Raw genomic sequence first — 22,635 nt, forward strand, 5'->3', positions numbered from 1 at the left:
GCATGAAACACACAGAACTTGAGTGGTATAAGGCTTTAAACTCTGCCTTTAGTGACATACTTCCTCCAGGAAGGCTATACCTCCCCATAACCTCTCTCTAAGCAGTGTTAACAGTTGGAGACCAACTGTTCATTTATGCCTGAGCCTGTAGGGACATTTCTCATTCAGACTTTCAGAGTACAAAACAACACATTCACAAAGCAACAGTGGTAACTACCATTTGTTAATTACCCTGTAGGCAGATATTAAGTACTTTGCACACATTAGCTTATCTGGACCCACTGAGGACACAGTTTATTGTCTACACCAGGAAAGATATTACTCCTTCCTTAAGCTTGGATAACTCACACAAGTTATCTCTTGGAAACACAAAAAGGGCAGTGAAATACAGAGTGAAGGAAACCCAGAGTCTACACTAAAAGAAGAACAAGTTTCTTCTATAGTTGAAACTTACAGAAGGTCTCTTATTTATTTATTTATTTATTTATTTATTTATTTATTTATTTATTTATTTATTTATTCATTTATTTATTCATTTATTTAATTTTTTTCCTTTTCTTTTTTCCCCGCCTCCCGGAGCTGAGGACCAAACCCAGGGCCTTGGATTTGCTAGGCAAGCGCTCTACCACTGAGCTAAATCCCCAACCCAAGAAGGGCTTTGAGAGCACATCAGTATCATGAGGAGTTACCAGACTTAAGCATCTTTTGGTCACATGAGGATTTGGTTACATGCAGATTGGGACCCCCCCCCCCCCCACCAATGCAGGGTAGAGTAGCATACCAGAAGATAGCAACATTATTTATTTATTTATTTATTTTTTATTATTTATTATCTCCCCTCACCCCCGACAGGGGTTCTCTGAGTATCAGCTCTGGCTGTCCTGGAACTTTCTTTGTAGATGAGGCTGGCCTCCAGTGTCTCTGCCTCCCAAATGCTGGGATTAAAGGCGAGTGCCACCACTGCCCGTCCACAGCATGCTTTTATAATAAAAGTCTGATTACTTTCTCTGTGTAGCCTTGGCTATCCTAGAATTCACTCTGTAGATCAGGCTGGCCTCAAACTCAGAGATCTGCTTGTCTCTGCCTCCTGAGTGCTGGGATTAAAGGCATGTACCACCACCACTCGGCTAATTCAAATGTCTGATTGCTAGATTTTTCTTTCTGTTTAATCAATAAAACATCTCTTGAAGGAGTAATATAGCTAATACAAACACTAAATTTAAATGGTTTGGATGGACTTTTAAGCCAGGCACAGTGGTATGGGTGCTAGGGCGAGGGAGAGAGAATACTTTAAGTACGTTCATATATGGGTCTTTAAAACTTCAAAGAATGTTGGTTGCCTTGAAAGAAATTGATTTCTAATACTATTAGTGCTGCCTTACTGTGTTAAAGCCTTTGCCATCGCTCTTGGCATAGAGAGATTTTTGAGCATTTTTTGGTAGAAATTTTGCTAAGAAGTTGTTACTTAAAATACCACTTTCACGTCTATGCTGGTTGTCTGAAGTGCAGCTGTTTTTATTGGAAAAACTTTAAAAAGGTTTAATTATTATTATTTATTTATTTTTTTTTTGGGTGAGACAGAGTTTCTCTGTGTAGCCTTGGGTGACCTGGAACTCAGAGATCCTCCTGCCTCTGCTGGGATTAAACGTGTGCATCACCACTGCCTAGCCTAAGATTTAGTTACTTTTACTTCATGTGTGTGGATGTTTTGCCTGAGTGTATGTGTATATGCACTACCTGAATGATTGGTGCTTGCAGAGGCCAGAAGAGGATGTCAGATCCCCTAGAACTGGAGTTATATAGCCACTTTTGGGCTTCTTCCTAGGTGCTGGGATTTGAACCTGGGTCCTCTGGAAGAGCCACCAGTACTGAACCTACTCTGTAGCCCCTAAAGTCCAGCTGGTTTTCTCCTTGTGTAGAGTGTGAAAAAGGAGTAAAGGACTATGTCTTGGGATTTGGGTGATACGTTAAACTAGTTCCCATGTGCCTTACTTGCTCTTTCATTCAACCTGAAAGTCTTCAAAAGTTTAGGGACATGCCTGAGCAGCTTCATTGGTATGGATTGAGGAGAGTAGTTTTGTACAAACAGAAAATCATGGACTGTTCTTTTGTGGTCACTGAGACCAAATACCTGGCAACAATAAAAGATCAATTCTTTTTTTTTTTTTTTTTTATAAAAATTTATGGGAGATAAATCCCCTTCAAGATTTACTTTTATTTTATGTGTATGGATGTTGTGTCTGTATATGTCTTTATAGCCCAGAATTGTTTCTTTTAGCTCTTAGTTTCCGAGTTGGGAACACATAACAGAAGGGCTTGTTTATGGCAGACAAGCAGTGAGACTGGAGTACAGGAAGAGACCAAAGAACACAGGCCCCTAGGGACATACTTCCAGGGCTCTGTCTGGTCCCTGCCTTCTGCCTTTCTCCACCTCCCAGTAACGCCACCATCTTTATGAGACTCCACTGGGGGGTTGATCAGAGTCTCTGAGGTGCCTTGTACCCAGAATGTGCTCTGTTTGGTTCTTAGTCCATTCTGAATCCAGTTAGGTCGACAATCACAGTTAACTATCATGTTGACTTTGAGTTCTTAAGTTTTCTACATTGGTTTCCTGTGTGGTCCTTTCTTTCTGTATAGAACATAACTGCTTATGTCCTAAAAAGGATGGATTTGTGGAAAGGAAAGAAGTATTGTGAGAGTCATTGATGAAAAGATCCCTTAGTGCATAATTGACCTTTGTTTTTTCTGTCGTTTATTTGTGGTTGTCTAAAAATTATTTTTGGATAGGGTTTTTTTTTTTGAGACAGACTTTCACTATGCATCCTTAGCTGGATCTTGATTTGGAGACTAGGCTGACCTCAAACTCACAGAGAGATATATTTGCTTCTGCCTCCTGACCACTGGGATTAAAGGTGTGTGCTATTGTAGTGGGCCTGAAACAGTCTCATTCTACTGGAATTCACTGTTTCCCAGGCTGCCTTTGAAATTGTAACAGATCTCTTACCTCGGCCTTCCAAGGGCTGTGGTAACTAGCATGAGCTAGCTGAATTTTTCTAACCTTTATAGAAAAAGTAACCTTTTCTTTTTTAGGATGTTGGTAATGATGGAGATAGGGCTCATGTACTCAGGTTGACCTCAAACTTGACATATAGGTGACCTTGAACTCATTCTCCTGCCTCCACTGGTAAATGCTAATGTTGTAGTCATTCACCATCACAATGAACTAAGATTCCATAATATTTCATATATCTAGGATAGTTTAATAGTGTAGGCCACCATGTCATTTCTTGGTTAAACTGAATGTATTTAGATAGTTATCCCATCATCGTTTAGAAAATTATTACCGGGGCTGGAGAGATGGCTCAGTGGTTAAGAGCACTGGCTGCTCTTCCAGAGAACCTGGGTTCAATTCCTAGCACCCACATGGCAATTTACAATTGTGTACAGTTCCAGGATCTGGCATGTTCACAGACATACCAATGCCCATAAAATAAAAATAAATAAATCTTAGAAAATTATTACCCTTGGTGATAGGTTTTAAATCTAATTGAGAAGAGGCTGGAGAGATGGCTTATCCGTTAAGAGGACTTGGGTTCAGTTCCAGGCACCCACACAGCAGCTCACAATTGTCTGTAACTCCAGTTCTAGGGGGTTCTGACACCCTTTCACAGACATACATGCATGCAAAACACCAGTGCACATACATGAATAAATCATTAAAATAATATGATTGAGAAAATTTAGAGCACTTTCCCTGAATATGAAGTGATAAAGAATCCTTCCTTAAGGATTAATGATAATTGCAGATACTAGAAATTAGAAAAGAATAGTATCCTTGAATGTAAGGTAGGCTTTTTAATTTTCATCCATCCATCCATCCATCCATCCATCCATCCATCTGTCCGTCCGTCCATCTCTCTATCTATTTTAAAGGGTAGGGTCTCTTACTATGAAGCTCTGGCTGACCAGGAACTCTCTGCCTCCCCAGTGCTGGGATTAAAAGCATAGATTTAGAGGAGGGAGTGATTTCATAGTGATCTGTGAAGCTGTTTATTCAGAGAAAGTAAAACTTGGTAGCATAGGGCCAGCATAGAGCAGGCTTCCATCTGTGGTTAAACATTTATCTTTGGACTCTGCTCTTTCTATCTCTAAGAGATGTTGAGTAACAGTTTAGTTTCTAGGACTCTCCCAGATCAGAGATTGCTGAAGTTTGACCTTATGTAGAAAAAGAATGGTTCAGCCTTTAGAGGGGAGAGGAAAATATGCTGTGCTTTTAGAGTGATTGGTTATCCTAGAACTTTTCATTGGATTCCTTCCACCATACACACTTCCTGGCCTACAATAGGATTTTTTGTATTATGCTAATTTTAACAAATAGTGACCTTGAACAGCTTTAAAAAATATTTTTATGTATATAGATGTGCCTGCGTGAGTTTATGTGCATCTTGCATGCAGGAACTTGTGGGAGTCAGAAGAGGGTTTCAGATCTTCTGAAGTGGGGAGTAACAGGTAGGTGTCAACTATCATGTAGATGGTGGGAACTAAACCCAGGTCCTCTGCCAGAACATTAAGTTCTTCATTGCTGAGCCACCCTCTCTAGTCCAATCTCTAATCCTACTGCTTTCACCTCTGGAGTGCTAGAATGATAGGTGTGTACTACCATACTCTGTTTATGGATGCTGGGCCTCATACATGCTAATGTATGTAACTGCCAACTGCCAACTAGCCCTCATTGAGTTCTTTTCAGTGACTGGAAATGTCCCTTAGGATACATGGTTTAGAAGCAGGGCCAAGTGAGGATTTGATGTGGTGGCTCAATATGTTAAATTATTTTCCATTATGGTTGACATTGAATTACAAAGTTTTGATCAACTAAAAGGGTTTGTGAATTCCTGAATGGGACTGCTGTTTAAGCTGGCAATTCCTTTTAAGTAGTGGTACGTAAAAGTAGTAGTTCATTCAGTTGACTACGAAATTGATTGTTGGAAAGGAGACATACTGTTGACTCAGAAAGCAGGCCTTTCTAGATATATTAATACAAAGTACCTGGCCAGCCCATGTAACTAACATCTTCTCTCCAAACTGGCTGTTGAGCACAGAGAGCAATGGTGAAGGCCCTAGTTCTATTAACTCTGTATTAAAACTATTTAGTTTAGATCATCTCCTACATCTTGCTGTTAGAATGAAATGTATTCAGGCCACATGATCCCAAGGAGCACACTCTTAGTAAATGGCGAACTTAAGTTACTTACTGTGTGTTGGATGTGAAGTGACTTTTCTGCATTATTTGGGCGATATTCCTGAGGCTTTATAATAAGTTTTGAGATTTGGTGTTTTGAGGGCAAAGATAAGGTGCCTTCTAAACTGAAGAAAAGTGAGTGTGTCTGATTTTTGGAACATAGTTCCTAACTCCTTGTCCCATCACTTTGAGACCTGTGTTCAACCTGTCGTATCACTTGTCCGCGAAGGCCGGGCTGACCTACTGTGTACATTGAGCTGCCTTGGAATGTGAAAATGCAGTAAGTATAGTAGGACCCCTATGCTAATGTATTTCTACCCTTTCATGCTCTTCTTTTGGCTAAAATGTTAGCTTAAAAAAAAGAGGATGAATATAGTTTTGTATACCTTTAATTCCAGCAATCAGAATGCCAGCCTTGTCTACATAGTGAGTTGTAGAACAGCCAGGGCTATATAGAGAGACCCTGTCTCAAAAGTGCAGGATCTTCCCACATAGTCTAGGCTGACCTTTTGTTATTATTTATTTTTATCTTCGTTGGCATTTTGCCTGCATGTATGTTTGTATGAGGAAGTCAGACCTCCTGGAACAGGAAGACAGTTGTGAGCTGCCATGTGGGTGAATTGAATCTGGGCCTCCTGGAAGAACTGCCAGTGCTCTTAACTGCTGGAGCCATCTATCCAGCCCTCTAGGCTGGCCTTTTACAATGATCTACCTGCCTTTGTGCTGGGATTAAATGTATGTGCCACCATAGCTGTTTATTAGTGTCTTTTTGATGCATATTTATATACTTGATTTGAGAGTCAAGCAACTAAACACTTACATAACAGTAAATGCCACCTTCCAGTACCATATTTATACGATACCATCAGGAGCATCCATCATCTGTGAGCCACCTTTTGTTTTGCTTTGTTGTGTAAAATATGTCTTCACTATGTAGCCAAGGCTGGCCTTGAACTTACACTGTTTTTTCTTGGAAAATGCTGGGATTATAGGTTTGTACCACTTTGCCTGACTTGTGCCTCCATCTTTTCACTTTTGTTTGTTTGTTTTCAAGATGAGGAAAAAGACCAGGTAAAGCTATGAAGTGTCAATACTGAATAGATGAATTCCATTTTGTTGAGCAAAGAAAAAGAATAGGAACAAATACAGTTTTTCTGGCTATGCTTATTACTTCATAGACATGATTTTCGTGATGGTCCTTCGTTATTAGAATGCTTTTTTTTTAATAGCTAGACAGCAAGAGACTGATGTGATCATGCTCCAGTTGTTTGAACCTAGATACCTTAATCCCAGTCCATCATGTTGAGTTTTACTCTTCCAAAGCTCAGCTGCTAGTTTGTGCTCCTCCATTAAGCTCTCCTGCTCTCTCACCAGCTAAAAGCTATAGAGTGAGTTTAGGTTGCAGAGGATTCCTTCTGTTCTTAAGGCCCCCCACTTGTCCACCCAGACCTCCAGTTCAATTCAATAAACAGATGCAGCACTTAGATGCCTTTCCTGCCCCTAAGGTTGTGAAGATGTGGAGAAAGAGGGATAGCAACAAAACTGAAAGGCCTCGTTCCTCTTTTGCAAATAGTTATGTCAGAAGCACTGATAGCTACTTATGCACAGGTATCCAAGGATCCAACAGTGCTGCTGCCTTTCAAGTTGAGTCTGATATGCAGGTGTTCTGTTGTTGAGCCAGAGCCCTACTGTATAGCCCTGTCTAGCCTAGAACGTGCAGTGATCTTGCCTCTGTGCTATGAGTACTGGGGGGGGGGGGGGGAGAGGAGGATGGTAGGCATGCTCTACCATATGCTCCCAGATCGATAGGCTGCTTTTTCTGTATCATCTACTATGGCATAGACACACCCTCTATTTCGTGTGCATAGCCAGACATAATGATGTTTAGGAAGTTGGGCTTACTTGTGCCTTGTTGCTTGCTCAGATATGTATTAACTATGATGTATGCATTTCTTTTTTGTTGTTGTTTGTTTTGTTTATTTATTGGTTTATTTTTTCGTATTTCAAAACAAAGTTTCTCTTTGTAACTCTGACTGTACTGAAGCTTACTGTGTATACCAGGCTGTGTTCAAATTTGGAGATTAGCCTGCCTCTGCCTTATAAGTGCTGGGATTAAAGGTGTTTTTTAAATTTTGAGACAGGGTTTCTCTGTAGCCCTGGCTGGCCTGAAACTCATAGAGCTCTGCCTGCCTTTACCTTTCAAGTGCTGTGATTAAGGGTGTGGTTTGTACCACAATGCCTAGCAAATCTTTCTCTTAATTTTGTTATAAGGAATCAGAGAACATCAAACTTATTTCATTGTATTTTGGTGTGGTTCTCATAATGGGGCACTTAGAGAAAGTCTTTTCTGTGTTGTTATTCCCTGTATAAATAGTAGCTAAATTTTTGAAGTAGTCATTTCTGAGAATGCATGGACAGGGCACTCCTGTCTCTGGCATAGTATTGCTCACACTTGAGTACTAGAGAGGCCGACTGATGATGGGCATGAGTTGAGTGTTGTATTTGTTTGGAATTTCAGGTTCTAGAGCGTGTTGATTATGAAATGGTGCTCCGCACTGCCTTATTCCTGAACTTTGTGATAAAGGATCTGGGGCAGGTCTTATGTACATTAGGCTATCAAGAAAAATTGTGTAGGGTTTTTTTTTTTTTAAATAACATATAGGCCCATTTTAACAGGAATATGGTTGGAACACAGATCAGCAGTATCATTTATACATGAATAAAAGCATGTGACTTCATCAGTAGGTAACTTGACAGACAACGTACTTTTATTTTATTGTGTATTTCTTCCTGTCATTTTTCTAGACTGATTGATTGTCAATTTGTCAAGTGTTAAGATTAGAGAGAAGTGTTCCAGTAACTTGAAGTGGGAGCTTGTAAAGAAAGCTTTAATGGACTCTAGGAGTTCTCAGTGGAGAGAGGTCAGCGTATGACTTGTCTCCAGGTCAGTGCACCACAAATGATATCACCTTTGAGGTGCTATCAGTGTGTCCAGATGTCTTTGAAGGACTTGCTTCCTGAAAGTAGCATGTTTTTTTGCAGACTTTTTCAGGACAAGTTGCTCTTAATGGCTGTGTATCAAAGTGTAGGGATCGTCAAAAGCCAGCTTGCAGCGCTGATTGATGGGTGTTCTAAAGGGCATCAGTTCTTCATATCTCCATCCCCCTCCACAGATATATACCTCTTGGTTCCTCAACAGTTCATAGTGGCTCTTCAGGGCACCTTAATTCCTTCTGGATGGATGAAACAAAGTCTCTCTGCATTAGCCCTTTGTGCCTCAGTTGACTACAGAATAGATTCCCAGTTAAAAAAAACTTAAGCAATAAATTTGTTTCAGTAGTTGCATTCTTGTTCATTATAATAGGTCTTGATTTTTAATTTGTAATTACAGTTAACAAGGGCAGGAGAGATGACTCAGTGGTTAAGAGTCCTTCTTGCAGAGGACCTGGGTTTGATTCCAAGTACCTACATGGCGGTTCGCAACCATCCATAACTCCATTTCCAAGAGATCTGATGACCTCTGAAGGCACCAGGCACTCATGTGGTACACATGCAAAACATTAAAAAAAAAAATCTTAAAAAGAAAAAGAAATTACAGTTTTAAAAAAAAAACAAACCCAAAACTTTCTCTGAGGGCTGGGGATGTAGCTCATGGGTAGAGGGCTTATCAAGCACACACAAGTCCCTGACTGCCACTCTGTATCATAGTAAATAAACTGAATAAGTAAAGCAGTGGGAAAGCTGAGTGGCATGCTACAGGTCCGTCCCCCCCCCCCCCCAGCATTTGAGTTTTATTAGGTTACATTTTTAATTGGAATTTGATTGTTTTGGAGGGAATTAAATTTCTTTGCAAGGGGCTGAAGAGATGTTCAATGTTTGATAGCATTTGTTCCTCTTGCATAGGACCCAGATTTGATTCCTAGCACCCTCATGATGGATCACAAATCCGTAACTTCAATTCCAGAAGCCTCTAGAATTCTGACGTCTGCAGACACCAGGCACACACATGGTCCTACAGGGTTCTTAACCTTCTATTAGGGCTTCACACCTGAGTTACTGTAGACTGTCTTCTCACCCCATGTGAAGAATTTCTTCATTTACTATTTCATAATGTGTATGTGTATCATATGCATGCAGTTATATTTGGAGGCAGAGGCAGGCAGATCTCTGAGTTTGAGCCTATCTACAGAGTGAGTCCTAGGAAAGTCAAGGCTATACAGAGAAACCCTGGTGTCCGTAGTCCCCCACCCGACCCCTGCACACACACACAAAAATAGACCATCAAAACTAGATTTCTTGCTTTGAACACAGGCTGACCTTGCACTCCAGCCTCAGCATCCTGGGTGCTGCGATTACAGGCATGCATTTGCTGCTGGAGAAACTTACTTTTTCCACAGACAGAAAAATCAGCATTGGATTTTTTAGATTCAGGAAGGAAGAATCAATGACTTTATCTTGGCCAGCCAAGTGATGGGTGGGTTTCACTGCAGTGTAACTGGTGTTGAATGGCACTAACCCTGCTTATCAGAAGTGCCTTATAACCCAGGGCAAAACGAAATTGTTAGTTTCAGGGGCTGGAGAGATGGGTCAGGGTATTTGCTGCTACTCCCGAGCTGCCTGTGACCCAGTGTCAGGGAAGTTCTGTGATCCAGTGTCAGGGGAGTTCTGTGATCCAGTGTCAGGGGAGTTCTTCTGGCCGTGACAGCGCGAGCGTGCGCACAAAACAGATACACATGGCAAATATTTAAATATTCTCCCTCCCTCCCTCCCTCCCTCCCTCCCCTTACACACACACACACACACACACACGCACACGCACACGCACACGCGCACACACGCACACACAATAATAATAATCTTTTTAAAAAAATTCCTTCCCACACTGAGGGTTCATGTATCGCTGGGCATTAAGTTGAGGACTTTGCAGGTTCGGCAAGCACACCAACAACTGAGCCACAACCCCAGCCCTGTCATATGTTTATTTTAATAGAATAATTGGCGTTGTGATGAAGCCAGTGATGATTTTTATTGCTCCTTATTTACGCTACCATTTGTAAACTTAGCTGCAACTTTAGGTATTAAAATTATGTCAAATAATACAGTATAATCTCCTAAATTACCACCAGCTTTTGTCATTGTGAATTCATGTTGAAGTAAATGTTGTCTGCTTAAAAGAAAATAGTTTATTTGTAGTGAACTCAAGATCACTTAATATCAGGTTTCATTTATTAGACTATGAGTTGTAAACTGTTAAGGATATTTAAAAATGTTGAAATTGTGTGTGTACTTACCACTTTGTATGTTTATAGGTCAGAGTACAACTTGAAGGAGTCAGTTCTCTCCACTAGGTGGGTCTCAGGGATTGAATTTAGGTGATCAGGCTTGATGACAGCACCGTTATTTGCTGTGCCATCTTGCTGTCCCTACTAATTCAGCAAGGAATTCATTATCTTGTTACATCAATAAGCACTGATTTTTGTTATTTTTATTTTATTTATTTATTCATTGGTGGTTTTTTTTGTTGTGTTTTTCTGTGTAGTTTTGGTACCTGTCCTGGATCTCGCTCTGTAGACCAGGCTGGTCTCGAAATCACAGTGATCCGCCTGGCTTTGCCTGCCTGGCTTTGCCTCCCGAGTGCTGGGATTAAAGGCGTGTGCTACCACCGCCTGGCTATTTTTATTTTTAAAGAGAGAGTCTTACTATGTAATAGCACAGGCTATCTATCCTCAGACTCCTTCTGCTTCTGCCTTCCAAGTGCTGGGATTACAGATGTGTGCCATTATCCCTGGTATCATTCTGATACTAAAAAAACAACAAACAAAAAAATCTTTTATGTGTGTGGATAGGCATGTGGGGGTCAGAGAACAATTTTAGGGTCAGTTAGCTTGCTCCCTCCATAATACAGGTTCTAGAGATTAATCTCAGGCCATTAGGGAAGTACCTTTACCCACTGATCCATCTTCCAGGTCCATCTTGGATTTCTTTTTATTTCTTTGTGTGTGTGTGTGTGTGTGTGTGTGTGTGTGTGTGTGTGTGTGTGTGTGTGTGTGGTGGGGGGGTTGTTTGAGACAGAGGACAGAGTTTCTCTGTAGGCTTTGGAGCCTGTCCTGGAACTTACTCTGTAGACCAAGCTGACCTCTAACTCACAGAGATCCACCTGCCTCTGCCTCCTGAGTGCTGGGATTAAAGGAGTGTGCCACTATCGCCCGGCAAATCTTGGCTCTTGATCCAGAAGGGAACAATGCACAAAGAGAGGCAGTCTTTTTCTTTAAAAATCTTTATTGCATTTTGTTGGGTGGGGGAGAAAGTCTATGTGTGTTGAGAAAGGATCTTGTTTGTAACCCATGTATGTGGTAATTCTCCATTAGTCTTGAGTTGTTAGGATTATAGGTATATATATGCACTACCGTGGCAGATTGAAGAGGCTTTTTGTTTTGTTTTGTTTATTTGTTTTGTTGTCGTTCAGATAAATTCTTGGGAATTCAGATGGCCCTTTATTCATTCTGATTCTGACAACTTCCCCACCCCTAGAACCCTCGAAAGAATTGTAGCAGTTAATGAATGACTCAGTCTTTATTTTAAAAGTTGTGTGAATAATTGATTTATACTTTTATTTCTTTATTTTCTGAGATACTAGCTCACTCTATATCCCAGATTGGCTTTGTTTTTTTGTTTTTCAAACTTGAATAAAACTTTAATATAAAGAGCCAGGCATGGTGGTGCATACCTTTAATTTGCCAGCACTGGGGAGGTAGAGGCAGGTGGATATCTCTGTAAGTTCCAGGTGAGCCTGGTCTACAGAGCGAGTTCATGACAGCCAGGACTGTTACACAGGGAAACTCTGTCTCGAACCCCCCCTCCCCCAACACACACACACATCACCACCACCACCACCACCACCACCACCATCACCACCACCACCACGACCACCACCACCAGCAGCTAAACCCCAAAAATAAAACAAAAAAACTTTAATAAACAGAATGACTTAGCATCTGTATAGGTCGTGGCATTTGTGAACACTTTCTGGGTTGTCTCCTTTGGCTTCACAACAATCTGGTATGGAGGGACTAGCTAAATTTGATGGAGTTAAGGTTTTGAGAAGGTTCTGGAAATGCTGGTTTTTTTCATGGACTTGTGAGCTATGATGGCACTGCAATCACCATCATAGCTCACCTTTCAGTCTCAGAAGGCCCTTTTTCTGACTTAATGTAATCAAAGTGATGAGAATAGATATGAAGAGACTTGTAGCCTTGGAAATTTGAGTAGCCAGTTATGATAACTTGAGACCTGATCATGCCTGTGAGTTTGTAAGCGTCGCTGTGTGTCTTATAAGCCAAGTTTTCCTGGGAGTAGTGTGTTGGGGAGAGAGAGAAGAGACAAAAGAGGGGGAGAGAGAAGAGAGAGTGGTGGTGGAGAAGAGAGGTGGGTAGATATTTGCAACATGGCTTTACAAGTATAAGCAGTTAACCCTTTAGAGCGTAGTGAAGCAGAAAGAATGCACACTTGCTGTTAAGGCCCTCAGAGAACCTCACAGATACTTAGAATTGATGTGGTCATACACGCTAATCCTCAGTAATAGCTTTTTTAGGTTCTGCAGAGCTGTAGTCATGGTTCTCGTGGGGTTTGTTTGGCTAGTGATTTTTTTACTGCAGTGGCCTAGGTGGCACTGCTTGCTTTGTCTGCGGGCTGAGTATGTTGGGCAGCCTTGTATCAGGGAAGTCGCGAGCCCCCTCCCCACCCACCCCCCATTTCTCTGTCACAGAGATCTACCTGCCTCTGTCTCCTGAGTGCAGGGATTACAAGTGTGTGCTGTCTTATTCCTCTCCTCTAAAGTAGGAGTAGTTCTTCATTGTGAGCTGTATTGCATCATTTCATTTGATGTTCATTTATAAGGTGAGATGAGGCAGACAATGATTTTGAGTCAAGTGTGGAATTCAGAGAGTTCCTGTATATTATCACTGAACTAAGGAAGCTACCTTAGAGTCGTCGTCGTCGTCGTGTGTTAAAGGATCCTTAATAAGGGATATATGATGACTGTGAGCTTCTTGGTTTTAAATGTTTGAGACAAGATCTTTGCCAGCTTAGACTTGGCGTAGAACAGGCTTACAGTGAATTTGTGATAGTTCTGCCTCTGCTTCTGATTGCCAAGATTACAGGCATATGTAACCATACTCCACTGAATATAACTTTATTTTCTTTTTTTGTTAGACTTAAAAAACAGGGAAGGTGTTCCTAGGCAATATGTCAGTTTTCCGAGTGTCTAATTGCTTGTAAACTAGTACTTCTCTCCTACTTTCTCGAAGCCTCACAAAGTGTTAACTGGTTTAAGTATTTCCTGTATGAACCTATGGTTCAGAAGATAAAATGGCATATTTTTCCTTCTATCCAATTAGGAATTCCATTTGATGGGACATTATAGGGAAAGAGAACAAGGTCTGTTCTATTGCTGAGGATGGCAATATGACAACTCCCCCAACCCCACCCCATTTTTAGGTTTGTCTTTCTTTTTTTGGAGAGGGGGGTTTGGAGATAAGGTTTCTCTATATAGCCCTGCTTGTCCTGGAACTCACTCTGTAAACCAGGCTGGCCTTGAACTCACAGAGATCTGCCTTCCTCTACCTCACGAGTGCTGGGATTAAAGGCGTGCACCACCAATCGCCCAACTGGTTTGTAGATTTTTTTTTTTTTTTTTTTTTTTTTTCCCCGAGACAGGGTTTCTCTGTGTTGCTTTGGAGCCTGTCCTAGAACTCACTTTCTGGCCTCGAACTCACAGAGATCCACCTGCCTCTGCCTCCCGAATGCTGGGATTAAAGGTGTGTGCCACCACCGCCCAGTGGTTTGTAGATCTTAAAGTAGGCCTTTATTGCTCATAAATTGCATTATGACATTGACCCCACTCTAACCAGAACCATAAGATACTAATGTGTAAAAGCCTAATTGCAATCTGAGGAAAAACTAGCTCTCAGTGGACAGGGTCACTGTGGTTAGCAATCACTGTGCTTGGCTCAGGAAGTCAGTTCTGAGAAGCTGCTTGCTGCTAGCATTGGAGCCAGAGAAGGTGTCGGATTCATGATTGCAGTGTCTCTTATACTCAAACTGACTTCATAGGTGTGGACTTGAGGCCTCTGCTCTTTTCCTATGTGCCAACTGGGTTAATAGTCTGACTGCATCTGTCTCCTTGGCTTTTTTGGGACCAATTCCTAATTCTCATCGCTTTCCTTTAGAATTGGCCGATCTTGCCGGGTGGTGGTGGCGGCGGTGGTGGTGGTGCACGCTTTTAATCCCAACACTTGAGGCAGAGGCAGGGAAATTTCTAATCTGAGGCCAGCCTGGTCTACAGAGCGAGTTCTAGGACATCCAGGGCTACACAGATAAACCCTGTCACGAAAAACAAAACAAAACAAAAACAGAAAAGAAAGAAAAAACAAAAACAATCGTCAGATCATAATCTTTTATAGCCTAGTTTTCCTTTAAAGTGAATTTTGTAAATCTGTCCTGAGATTTGTTGACTTTCGGCTGTAATCTCTGCACCAGGAAGCTGAAGCAGGAGGATTACCTAGAGCTGGAATCAGCCTGGATTTCTTAGGGAGTTCCAAGCCTGCCTGGGTTTACCTGTTCCACAGAAGAAAAGAGAAAGTCTGCTGGCTGGGAATGTTGCTTTGTGTAGATTGTCAATAATTCTCCCCCACTCCATATCTCACGAATAATGTGGTTGCATTTAAATTTGTAGTGATTGAGGTTAAGTCTGGCTGAAGTGAAAGTTTGGCAACTACTTGTTGAGTTGGCTTGTGGGGAAGTCACTTGCGGTAGATAGAATTACCTCCAGAGGGGTGGTTGCTGAATTTAAGTGGCTCTTGGATCTTGATTTTGTTTTATAATAAAGTTGTTACCTAGTTCTAACATCAGCGATGATGGTAGATATTCTTACTCTCATTGACATTGAATAAAAAGTTGAAAGTGTTGCCACTGCGTGTCATTCAGCATTTAAAAGCTACTTATTATCACTGTGGAAGGGTTAGAAGCCAGAGTAGGGGAGAACAAGGTATGACAGAGCTAATTACTTTTTCCTAAATCAAAAACAACTGTATTTTCTAGCACTGGGATTTAGCTATAACAAATGGGATGAGAAGTCAGTGTCTGTCTGTCTGTCTGTCTGTCTCTCTCTCTTTTTCTAACAGACAGGGTTTTTCTGTGTAAGAACCCTCCCTGGCTGTCCTGGAACTCACTTTGTAGACCAGGCTGACCTCAAACTCTGAGATCTGCCTGTCTCAGCCTTGAGTGCTGGAGTGCTGGGATTAAAGGCCACCACCAGGCAAGAAGTGTTTCTTAAAAACAAACTCAAGTGTTTGAAATACATAGTCATGATTGGATCAGTTCCTCCACTGGATAACAGATCCCAGACAGCTTAGAAGGCCATTGTTTAAATCTCATGACTTCCTAAGGTCTCTTACAAGCTGCAGGTACGATGTCTACCAGGTCTGAATATTTGCTCAGCTTTATCAGAGAAGGATCTTCCAAATTCATGTGGTTGATGTCAGGATCCTGGTTTTAATGGACTCAGGGCTTCAGTTCCTAGTGAATTGTTGTGTAGAGATCTCTTTTGATTCTGTGCCAAGTGGGCCACTTTCTGGTGTGGTTCACAGCATAGCAACTATCTAAAAGTGAGCAAGCTGGGCAGTGGTGGTAGTCGGAGGAAACAGAAGCAGTGTAGTGCACTGTAGACTTTTGGGACCTCACAGCATCCCATTATCAGGGCCTGTTGACAGTACAACGGGACTAGGTCATTTGCAGTCAGCTCTTGTGCTTACCAGAATTGAGTACAGACAGTACAAGACAGTAGGTTTTACAGTAAAGGGAGGAATGCTAGGTTCTGTGTAGAACTTAGAGATATTAAAGGGTTTAACTAAGCTTGCTGTTAACTTTGCCCAGATCCCTGCTTCAGGGATTGCTTTCCTGTTTGCTGATCATCCGAGCAACTCACCCTTTCTACCCTGGCTGGCCCCAATCAGCATGCTGCACTCTGTTCTTCCCTCTTCTTTCTCTTTATCTCTTGGGAACTTGCCCAAATAGTGTCTGCTGTTCTCACTGATAGTAGTTAACTGATCTCCACTTCACAACTGTATATGGAGCTCTAGTACTGTGGGGGTTACCTCTAACATCTATTTAGTACTTGTTTTTTATTTTTAGTAGTATGAGAACTGGTTGACTCAGTGAGCTAGAAACACATTTTTGATATATATATTCTGCTTGCATCTGTTACTAATAGGAAGTAGACTTTTTACCTTAATTCTTCTTTTACATTGTTAATTTGTTTCATTGTTAATTTATTTGTGTGCATATGTGTATGTTTGTGGACTCGTGTGCCATAGTTTGTGTATGGAGGACAACATGTGGAGTTGATTCTCTTCTTGTAACATGTAGGTTCCAGGGATTGAACTCAAGTCATCAGGTTTGGAGGCAAGCACCTTCACCCTCTGAGCCATCTCACCAGCCCCCCAAATCTCCACTTTTTAGTGCTGTGCCTGTGCTTGCTGTACTGTTTCTCTTTTAAGGAGTCGAGCCTAGAAACACTTTGCCTTCATCTGTTCACCTGTACTTGCTGCTTTGCGTGTTGTGACAGCCTAATCGACAATAGTAAACAATGCCAGAATCCCACAAGTCCCCTTTGACACCTTGAACTCAAAGATTGCTGCTTTTTGTTACCAGCTTGATAAATCATAGCAAGGCTATTCTTGAGTTTACATGGAGAAGGACTAAGATTGAAAAAGATGGCAGCATAGGACTGGTTTCAATCAATCACTTTTGCTCCATTTCACAGAGCATAAAATTAACCAACACAGATTGTGTTGATAGGTTGCTTCTTTTAGCATACAAAGATGGTGTTAAATTGGGACTCCTGTTTGGTCTCACCCTCTTCAAACGAAGAGTGAGGATTTTTGTCAGACTTAAAGGTGGGAGTGGCAGAAGGGATACAGTCAGGGAGTAAGGAAGTTTTATGGGCTCTTTGGATAGGCCATTTATAAGATGAAAAATAGAAATAGAATGTGAAGCAGGAATTCTTTTAAATTGTCCCTTATATAGTTAATAATTTTCAGTATCTCTTCTGGAATTTGACCATGATTTTGCTTATGTCTGATGCTACTGAATATGTTTCCCAAGAAGCTGTTGATACTTGCTGATATTTTTGATTGGCACAGCCTCTGAAAAACAGGTTTGGCATCAAAAAGAGAGGAGAAGGCCGAGGGCAGTTTAATGGTCGTTCCCAGGGCACATCAGACTTACTTAGCAGGGATTCCTGACTCCTGCTTAGCTTATTTGGAAACCTGTTTTCTCCCTCTTCTTTCCCCTCTTTCTTTCCCAAGCAACTCTAGTTAAGAGACCCCAAAAGCACCGATGAAGGACTGACTGATGCTTGTGATTTAACTGTCTGTCTTTGAGACTGCCTAGCATTTGGACAATTAAATGCCAGACTGGAAGTCTTTTGTTAGGGTTCTGTCTGTTTGAAAAAGGTGGTAAACTGCTTGGGTTCATGTAGTGGCCTTTGCCCGTGCAATAGTTTGGTGGAATTTGTTGACAGTGGGTTAACATTGTACTGAGAAAGCAGAAGTGAGGCTGGAAAGCTGGGGTTCGTTTTTGCGGACAACTTCGTTTTCTGTATTATGCTCAGGTGTAGTTAGTAAGTTGAGAAGTTCAACCTGTCCAGGAGGAGAGTGGAACTCCTGGGCTTTCTGGTGCTTTATTACTGAAAGTCAGCATTCCATTTCTGACTTCGCATAGGTCAGCTCTTCAGGTATGCCTTCTTATGCTCAGAAATAGTGATTACATGTTATCTCAAGCTTCTTGGTATCCTGTTTGAGGAATAGCCGTTGAAAAGAAAACATAATTAGAGGAAGTAAGAGTTTATTAAGTAAAGCTAGTGACCAGACCAAGAACGATTGGCAGTCTTAAGGAATGTTCTTTGTAACTGTGACCACTGTTTCTTTGATTGAAGTCACTTTAATGGCAGTATCAAGCTTGTATTAAACCTAACAGAGGTTAAGAAATTTGTTTTCCCTTCTAGAAGTAGATGAACGGTTTAGATTCTCTCTTTCTAAAATCTTAGAGCAAGTGGATGTGGTGGGAAAGTGGTTGGTTAGTAGAAGTTGGAGCTAGCATTCTACAGCCAGGGTTCAGAGCTGGGCTCGGGCTCTGGCTTGAGGAACTTGGTACGGTCAGGCAGTACGTGTGCAGACAGTGTGTTGTTAACAGTTGCAGACACATTCTTTTGCAGTTAGAGCCCTCTTAGCAATGTTTGTACCCTTATCTCCTCCTCAGAAATCTTCACCTAGACTAAATGAATGATTCTAGATATTTATGATTAGTGTCCCCTTGCTTTAGGCCTTTCTGTGTCTTTTACCAAATAAGAATAGTGCTCTGATCACAGCTGTGTAGCCAAAACACTTTGATTGAGACCTAAAGGGCCCATGAGCATCTTCAATACCCTTGTCTAAAGAAAGTGTTGACTGCTGTGCTTTCATTCTTTATGAATTCTTTAAAAGCATCTATTATTTTTAATTTGCAGCAGCTCTTGCCAGGTAAAAAGTTTTGGGAAACAGATGAATCCAGCAAAGATGGACCAAAAGGAATATTCCTGGGTGATCAATGGCGAGACAGTGCCTGGGGAACATCAGGTAATCTAGCTCTAGCGTCTCTACTGTGATTTATGCCTGTCTTAGAGCTCCCTTCCTCAGCACTTGGCAAGTCATGAATTGCACATCAGTGGCAGAAGCACTCCAAGCAAATGTCCTGTCCAGCAGTATAATTGCCACTAAGTAGCTTAGATGATGTAATATATTAAAAATAATTAACACAAAAATCAAATCTTCAGTATTTTCTGAAGCGCTAGTCACAGAAGAATGGACTCATTTGAAATGATCATAATTTTAGCTCTGAGTTTTCACTTTGTGCTGCTGTCAGCTTGCCTGGAATTGGAAAATCCAAGCCTGTACTTTGAACTTCATGATTCTTTTTTCCCCCCGTTGACGTTCTGTGCCATATATGGGCTAGTAATCTTTAAATGTGCGTGGGGCCAAATGAAATCACCAGGCACGACATTCTTGTGATAGACTTCCCCTGAAGAGGGCTGGGGAGAGCAGAAATAGCAACGGTAGATAGAAGCCATAGCTTCTAGGGAGGGGGGATAGAAAACCCAGCACTGGACAAGCTGTGTTCAGGACCATTTACAATGGAGTCCTCAGAAAGATTTTCTGTTGCCAGTAAACAATATTAAAGAAATCCTGCAACTTCAAAGAGGTGAACATTGGCTTATCTACCTAGCTATGTGAACTGCTGTACTCCTCTGCTATCCTACATAGAGGAGTGGTGTGTTCTGTGTCCTTAGCTTATGTAGAATTTCAGTGCTTATTGAAAGACCCAAGAGGAAACCTTGGCTCAGCCGACCGTGGTGGGTCTCCTGATTCCCAGACATTGCTTTATCCACGAGACATCACTCATAATTTGTTTGGGCTTCTGGCTGCACTGTGTCATACTTGTGTATCTTTTTTGTAGATCATTCAGTTTCCCAGCCAATCATGGTGCAGAGAAGACCTGGTCAGAGTTTCCATGTGAACAGTGAGGTCAATTCTGTACTGTCCCCACGATCGGAGAGTGGGGGACTAGGCGTTAGCATGGTGGAGTATGTGTTGAGCTCATCCCCGGGCGATTCCTGTCTAAGAAAAGGAGGATTTGTAAGTTGGCTTGAGGAACTTGTTCCTATCTCTTTCTTCCCCTTCCCTCAAAGAACAATGTGCCTAGGTACTCAGAGCCTTCATTACAGGGTGTTTAAAACACTTCCATTGTAGCACAGAGCTCAGCAAGCATAGCGGAGAAGTCAGCTACACTTCAAAAGTGGAAAAGTCCCGTTTCTCCCCGCCAGGGGAGGGGCACATTGTTAGGTGAGATACGTGATAAAAGCAATGTCTCAGTTAATTGGTCTACGAGAAAACATTCTTCATTACAACCAAAAGCATAAGAGAGAAGGACTTTACAAAGAGAGTCGAAGTTGGGTGTCAGTAGGAGGTACTTGTCTGAGAGGAATGATTGGCCACTACCCAAGAACCCTAAAAAGGACAAGGCACGTGTGGGTGTGGTCATTCTTGTTCTGCAGGCTAGATTTTAATTTTATGGTGGTCTTTCTTGAGCAGCTTTGTTTTCTGTGCCTATTCTATTGGGGGGAGTTTGAAGTTTCTTTGATTTGTTTTGTGTGTGTGTGTGTGGTTTTTTTTTTTTTTTTTTTTTTAAATTCATTGCTACTCATCTCACTTACCCTGGCTGAATGGCAGCCACAGCAGCATGTGCTTCTTGCCGCTTCCTGTTAAATCGTAGCGTTCTTTCTGAAGCTTTGTGATTGCTTTCTCAAAGCACATTGTCTATATCATTAGCTTTATAGATCAAAGAAGCTTAAAAAAGAGATGGACTTGAGGTTGTTTCCCTCAGTTTGTACTCTGGCTGGTGTTATGTGCTGCAGCTCAGGGGACCACTAGAGACTCCGGAATCTGCCTTGCCTGCCTTCTTTACCTCCTGACTTGCTTTGTTCTGTTCTTTTTCAGCCTTTTCTTGGAAAGTTATTGTGGCCTAATACTACCTGGTGACAGATGTTTGAGATACTTCCCTCCCTCCCCAATCATCATAATTTTGGTTTCATCCATATGTATATTTATTTATATGTTTCATTTGTTATCTAGAGTACTTTTCTGTGCTAGTCCTGTTTCCCTTCTGTCTCTTAAAACGCCAGAGTAGCAGTAGTATTTGGTAGCCTGTTCTGTATGCCAAGTACGTTCTTGACATAGCGACTTATAAATCAGATAGGGAACTGCTTCTGTGTGTATTCTTAAGGGAATTCTTGGGGGAGAACAAGATTTACACTTTGGGTAAGTGAGGAATGGGATCAAGCCAAATGCTCGTTTGCCTATCTTCCCAAGAGAAGACTGGAGCTCTGTATTCACTCATACCCACTTCACTTCCTCCACTCCTTCACCTCCAAGATTTCTTTGAGAAAGTCGCTGCCTTCTAAACACTGCCTGCTGCTTTGAGTTACTTACTGTAGAGGAATGAGTGTGGCGCACTGAGTTGTTGGTGTGGTGACCAGGAGCCTGGAGAACCGTGGCTGTGAATTTGCTGACCAGTTTCTGCTCTGTGAACATTAGCCACAGGCACACACCTGAATTGCTGTGAAGTTTGTAGGAGGGAGGAAAATTGAATTGAAAAGATTAAACAGTGGAATAATTATTACTATGGAATCATTTTTAAGGCAGTTTTTATGATAAAGCCCTGCCTTTGGATTGTAAAGTAGGGTCCCATTCTTAGTCGTTTTGGGAAATTGGTGATTTTTATCTCTTTCATAGTTATTGTGACTGGATGAAATTAAGCCTTAGGCTGGATGAGATCTGATAACTGCCCCACCTCCAATTGAAACCAATGTCCACAGGAGATAGGACTCTTAGCAGTCAGATACTTTTCTAAGCTTCTGAGACATACATCCAAGATAATAGTAACTCTGTAAGTCTGTGTTCTCCTTTCTTAAGAGGATGGCTGTGGGGAATAAAATGTTATCCAATATTTTGACTTCTGTGCCATCTGTAGCTTGATAGAGGAAGACTGATGACTAGCAAGCCAGGGTGTTAGCAGGTGCCATCTTCTGGCAGATGAAGGCCTCCTGACCAGAGAATGCCTGGTCAGCATTGGTGTTGCTTTCTGCTGATGCTTTCTCTAACCCAGGTTTACTCTGCTGTTGGTTAGGATGACACCTGAATCACTCACTCTCTAGTTCTCATGATATGCATCCGACATCTTGAAAAAGGTTGGTTGTCCCATTCTTTCTTCAAAACAAAAGTATTTCAAAAGTCTTGAGCAAGGACAGTAGGCCATCTGTATCTAAGGGAATTGTCTACAGAACATCTACCTTCTAGTCAGAACAGCTAGGGGGTTTGGTTTAGCACTAGCTAAGTGGCCAGTATCATTTGTGGCAAGTGAGTATATAGAACTCACAGCAAGTACATAGAAGTACTTCTCAGATATGACAGCTGGCAGTCAAGATGTTAACTTTTCAAGAGAAGGTGGCCCACAAGGAGAGCATTCTTAACTGTGCAGTAGTTTTCCATTTTCATGAGATTTCCTCATCACAGCTTGCATAAAAGGATTTAGCTCTTTGCCTTCCCTTCCCTGTGCTTCTTGAGTTGATTTTGGTGCTGCAAATGCTCTTAATTTAGTAGTTTTTGTTTCTGAGATAAGGAGCACTTTTAGGAGGCAGGGCATGGTGGTGCATACTAGAGAGAAGCCAAAGGATCCTGTGAGTTTGAGGCCAGCCTGGTCTACATAGTGAGTTCCAGGCCAGCCAGGGCTACACAGAACCTGCT

At 41.6% G+C, this 22,635-nt stretch overlaps 1 protein-coding gene across 22 annotated transcripts in view; it reads left to right on the top strand.

Annotated features, from left to right (window-relative positions):
• The window catches only part of Pum1 (pumilio RNA binding family member 1), a 125,289-nt gene that overhangs the window by 37,910 nt on the left and 64,744 nt on the right, over positions 1-22,635 (top strand). For 10 of the 22 annotated variants that reach the window (XM_059255053.1, XM_059255052.1, XM_059255056.1 and 7 more), the window contains exons 4-5: positions 18,804-18,912; positions 19,790-19,968. The exons of 8 other annotated variants lie outside the window; for them this stretch is intronic. In XM_059255053.1, the coding sequence (XP_059111036.1) occupies positions 18,804-18,912; positions 19,790-19,968 (288 nt within the window). The remainder of the gene's footprint in view (positions 1-18,803; positions 18,913-19,789; positions 19,969-22,635) is intronic. 4 more of the 22 variants (XM_059255055.1, XM_059255066.1, XM_059255069.1 and 1 more) reach the window with 2 other exon arrangements.

Source organism: Peromyscus eremicus, chromosome 2 (genome assembly GCF_949786415.1).
Source record: "Peromyscus eremicus chromosome 2, PerEre_H2_v1, whole genome shotgun sequence".
Classification (NCBI taxonomy): Eukaryota; Metazoa; Chordata; class Mammalia; order Rodentia; family Cricetidae; genus Peromyscus; species Peromyscus eremicus.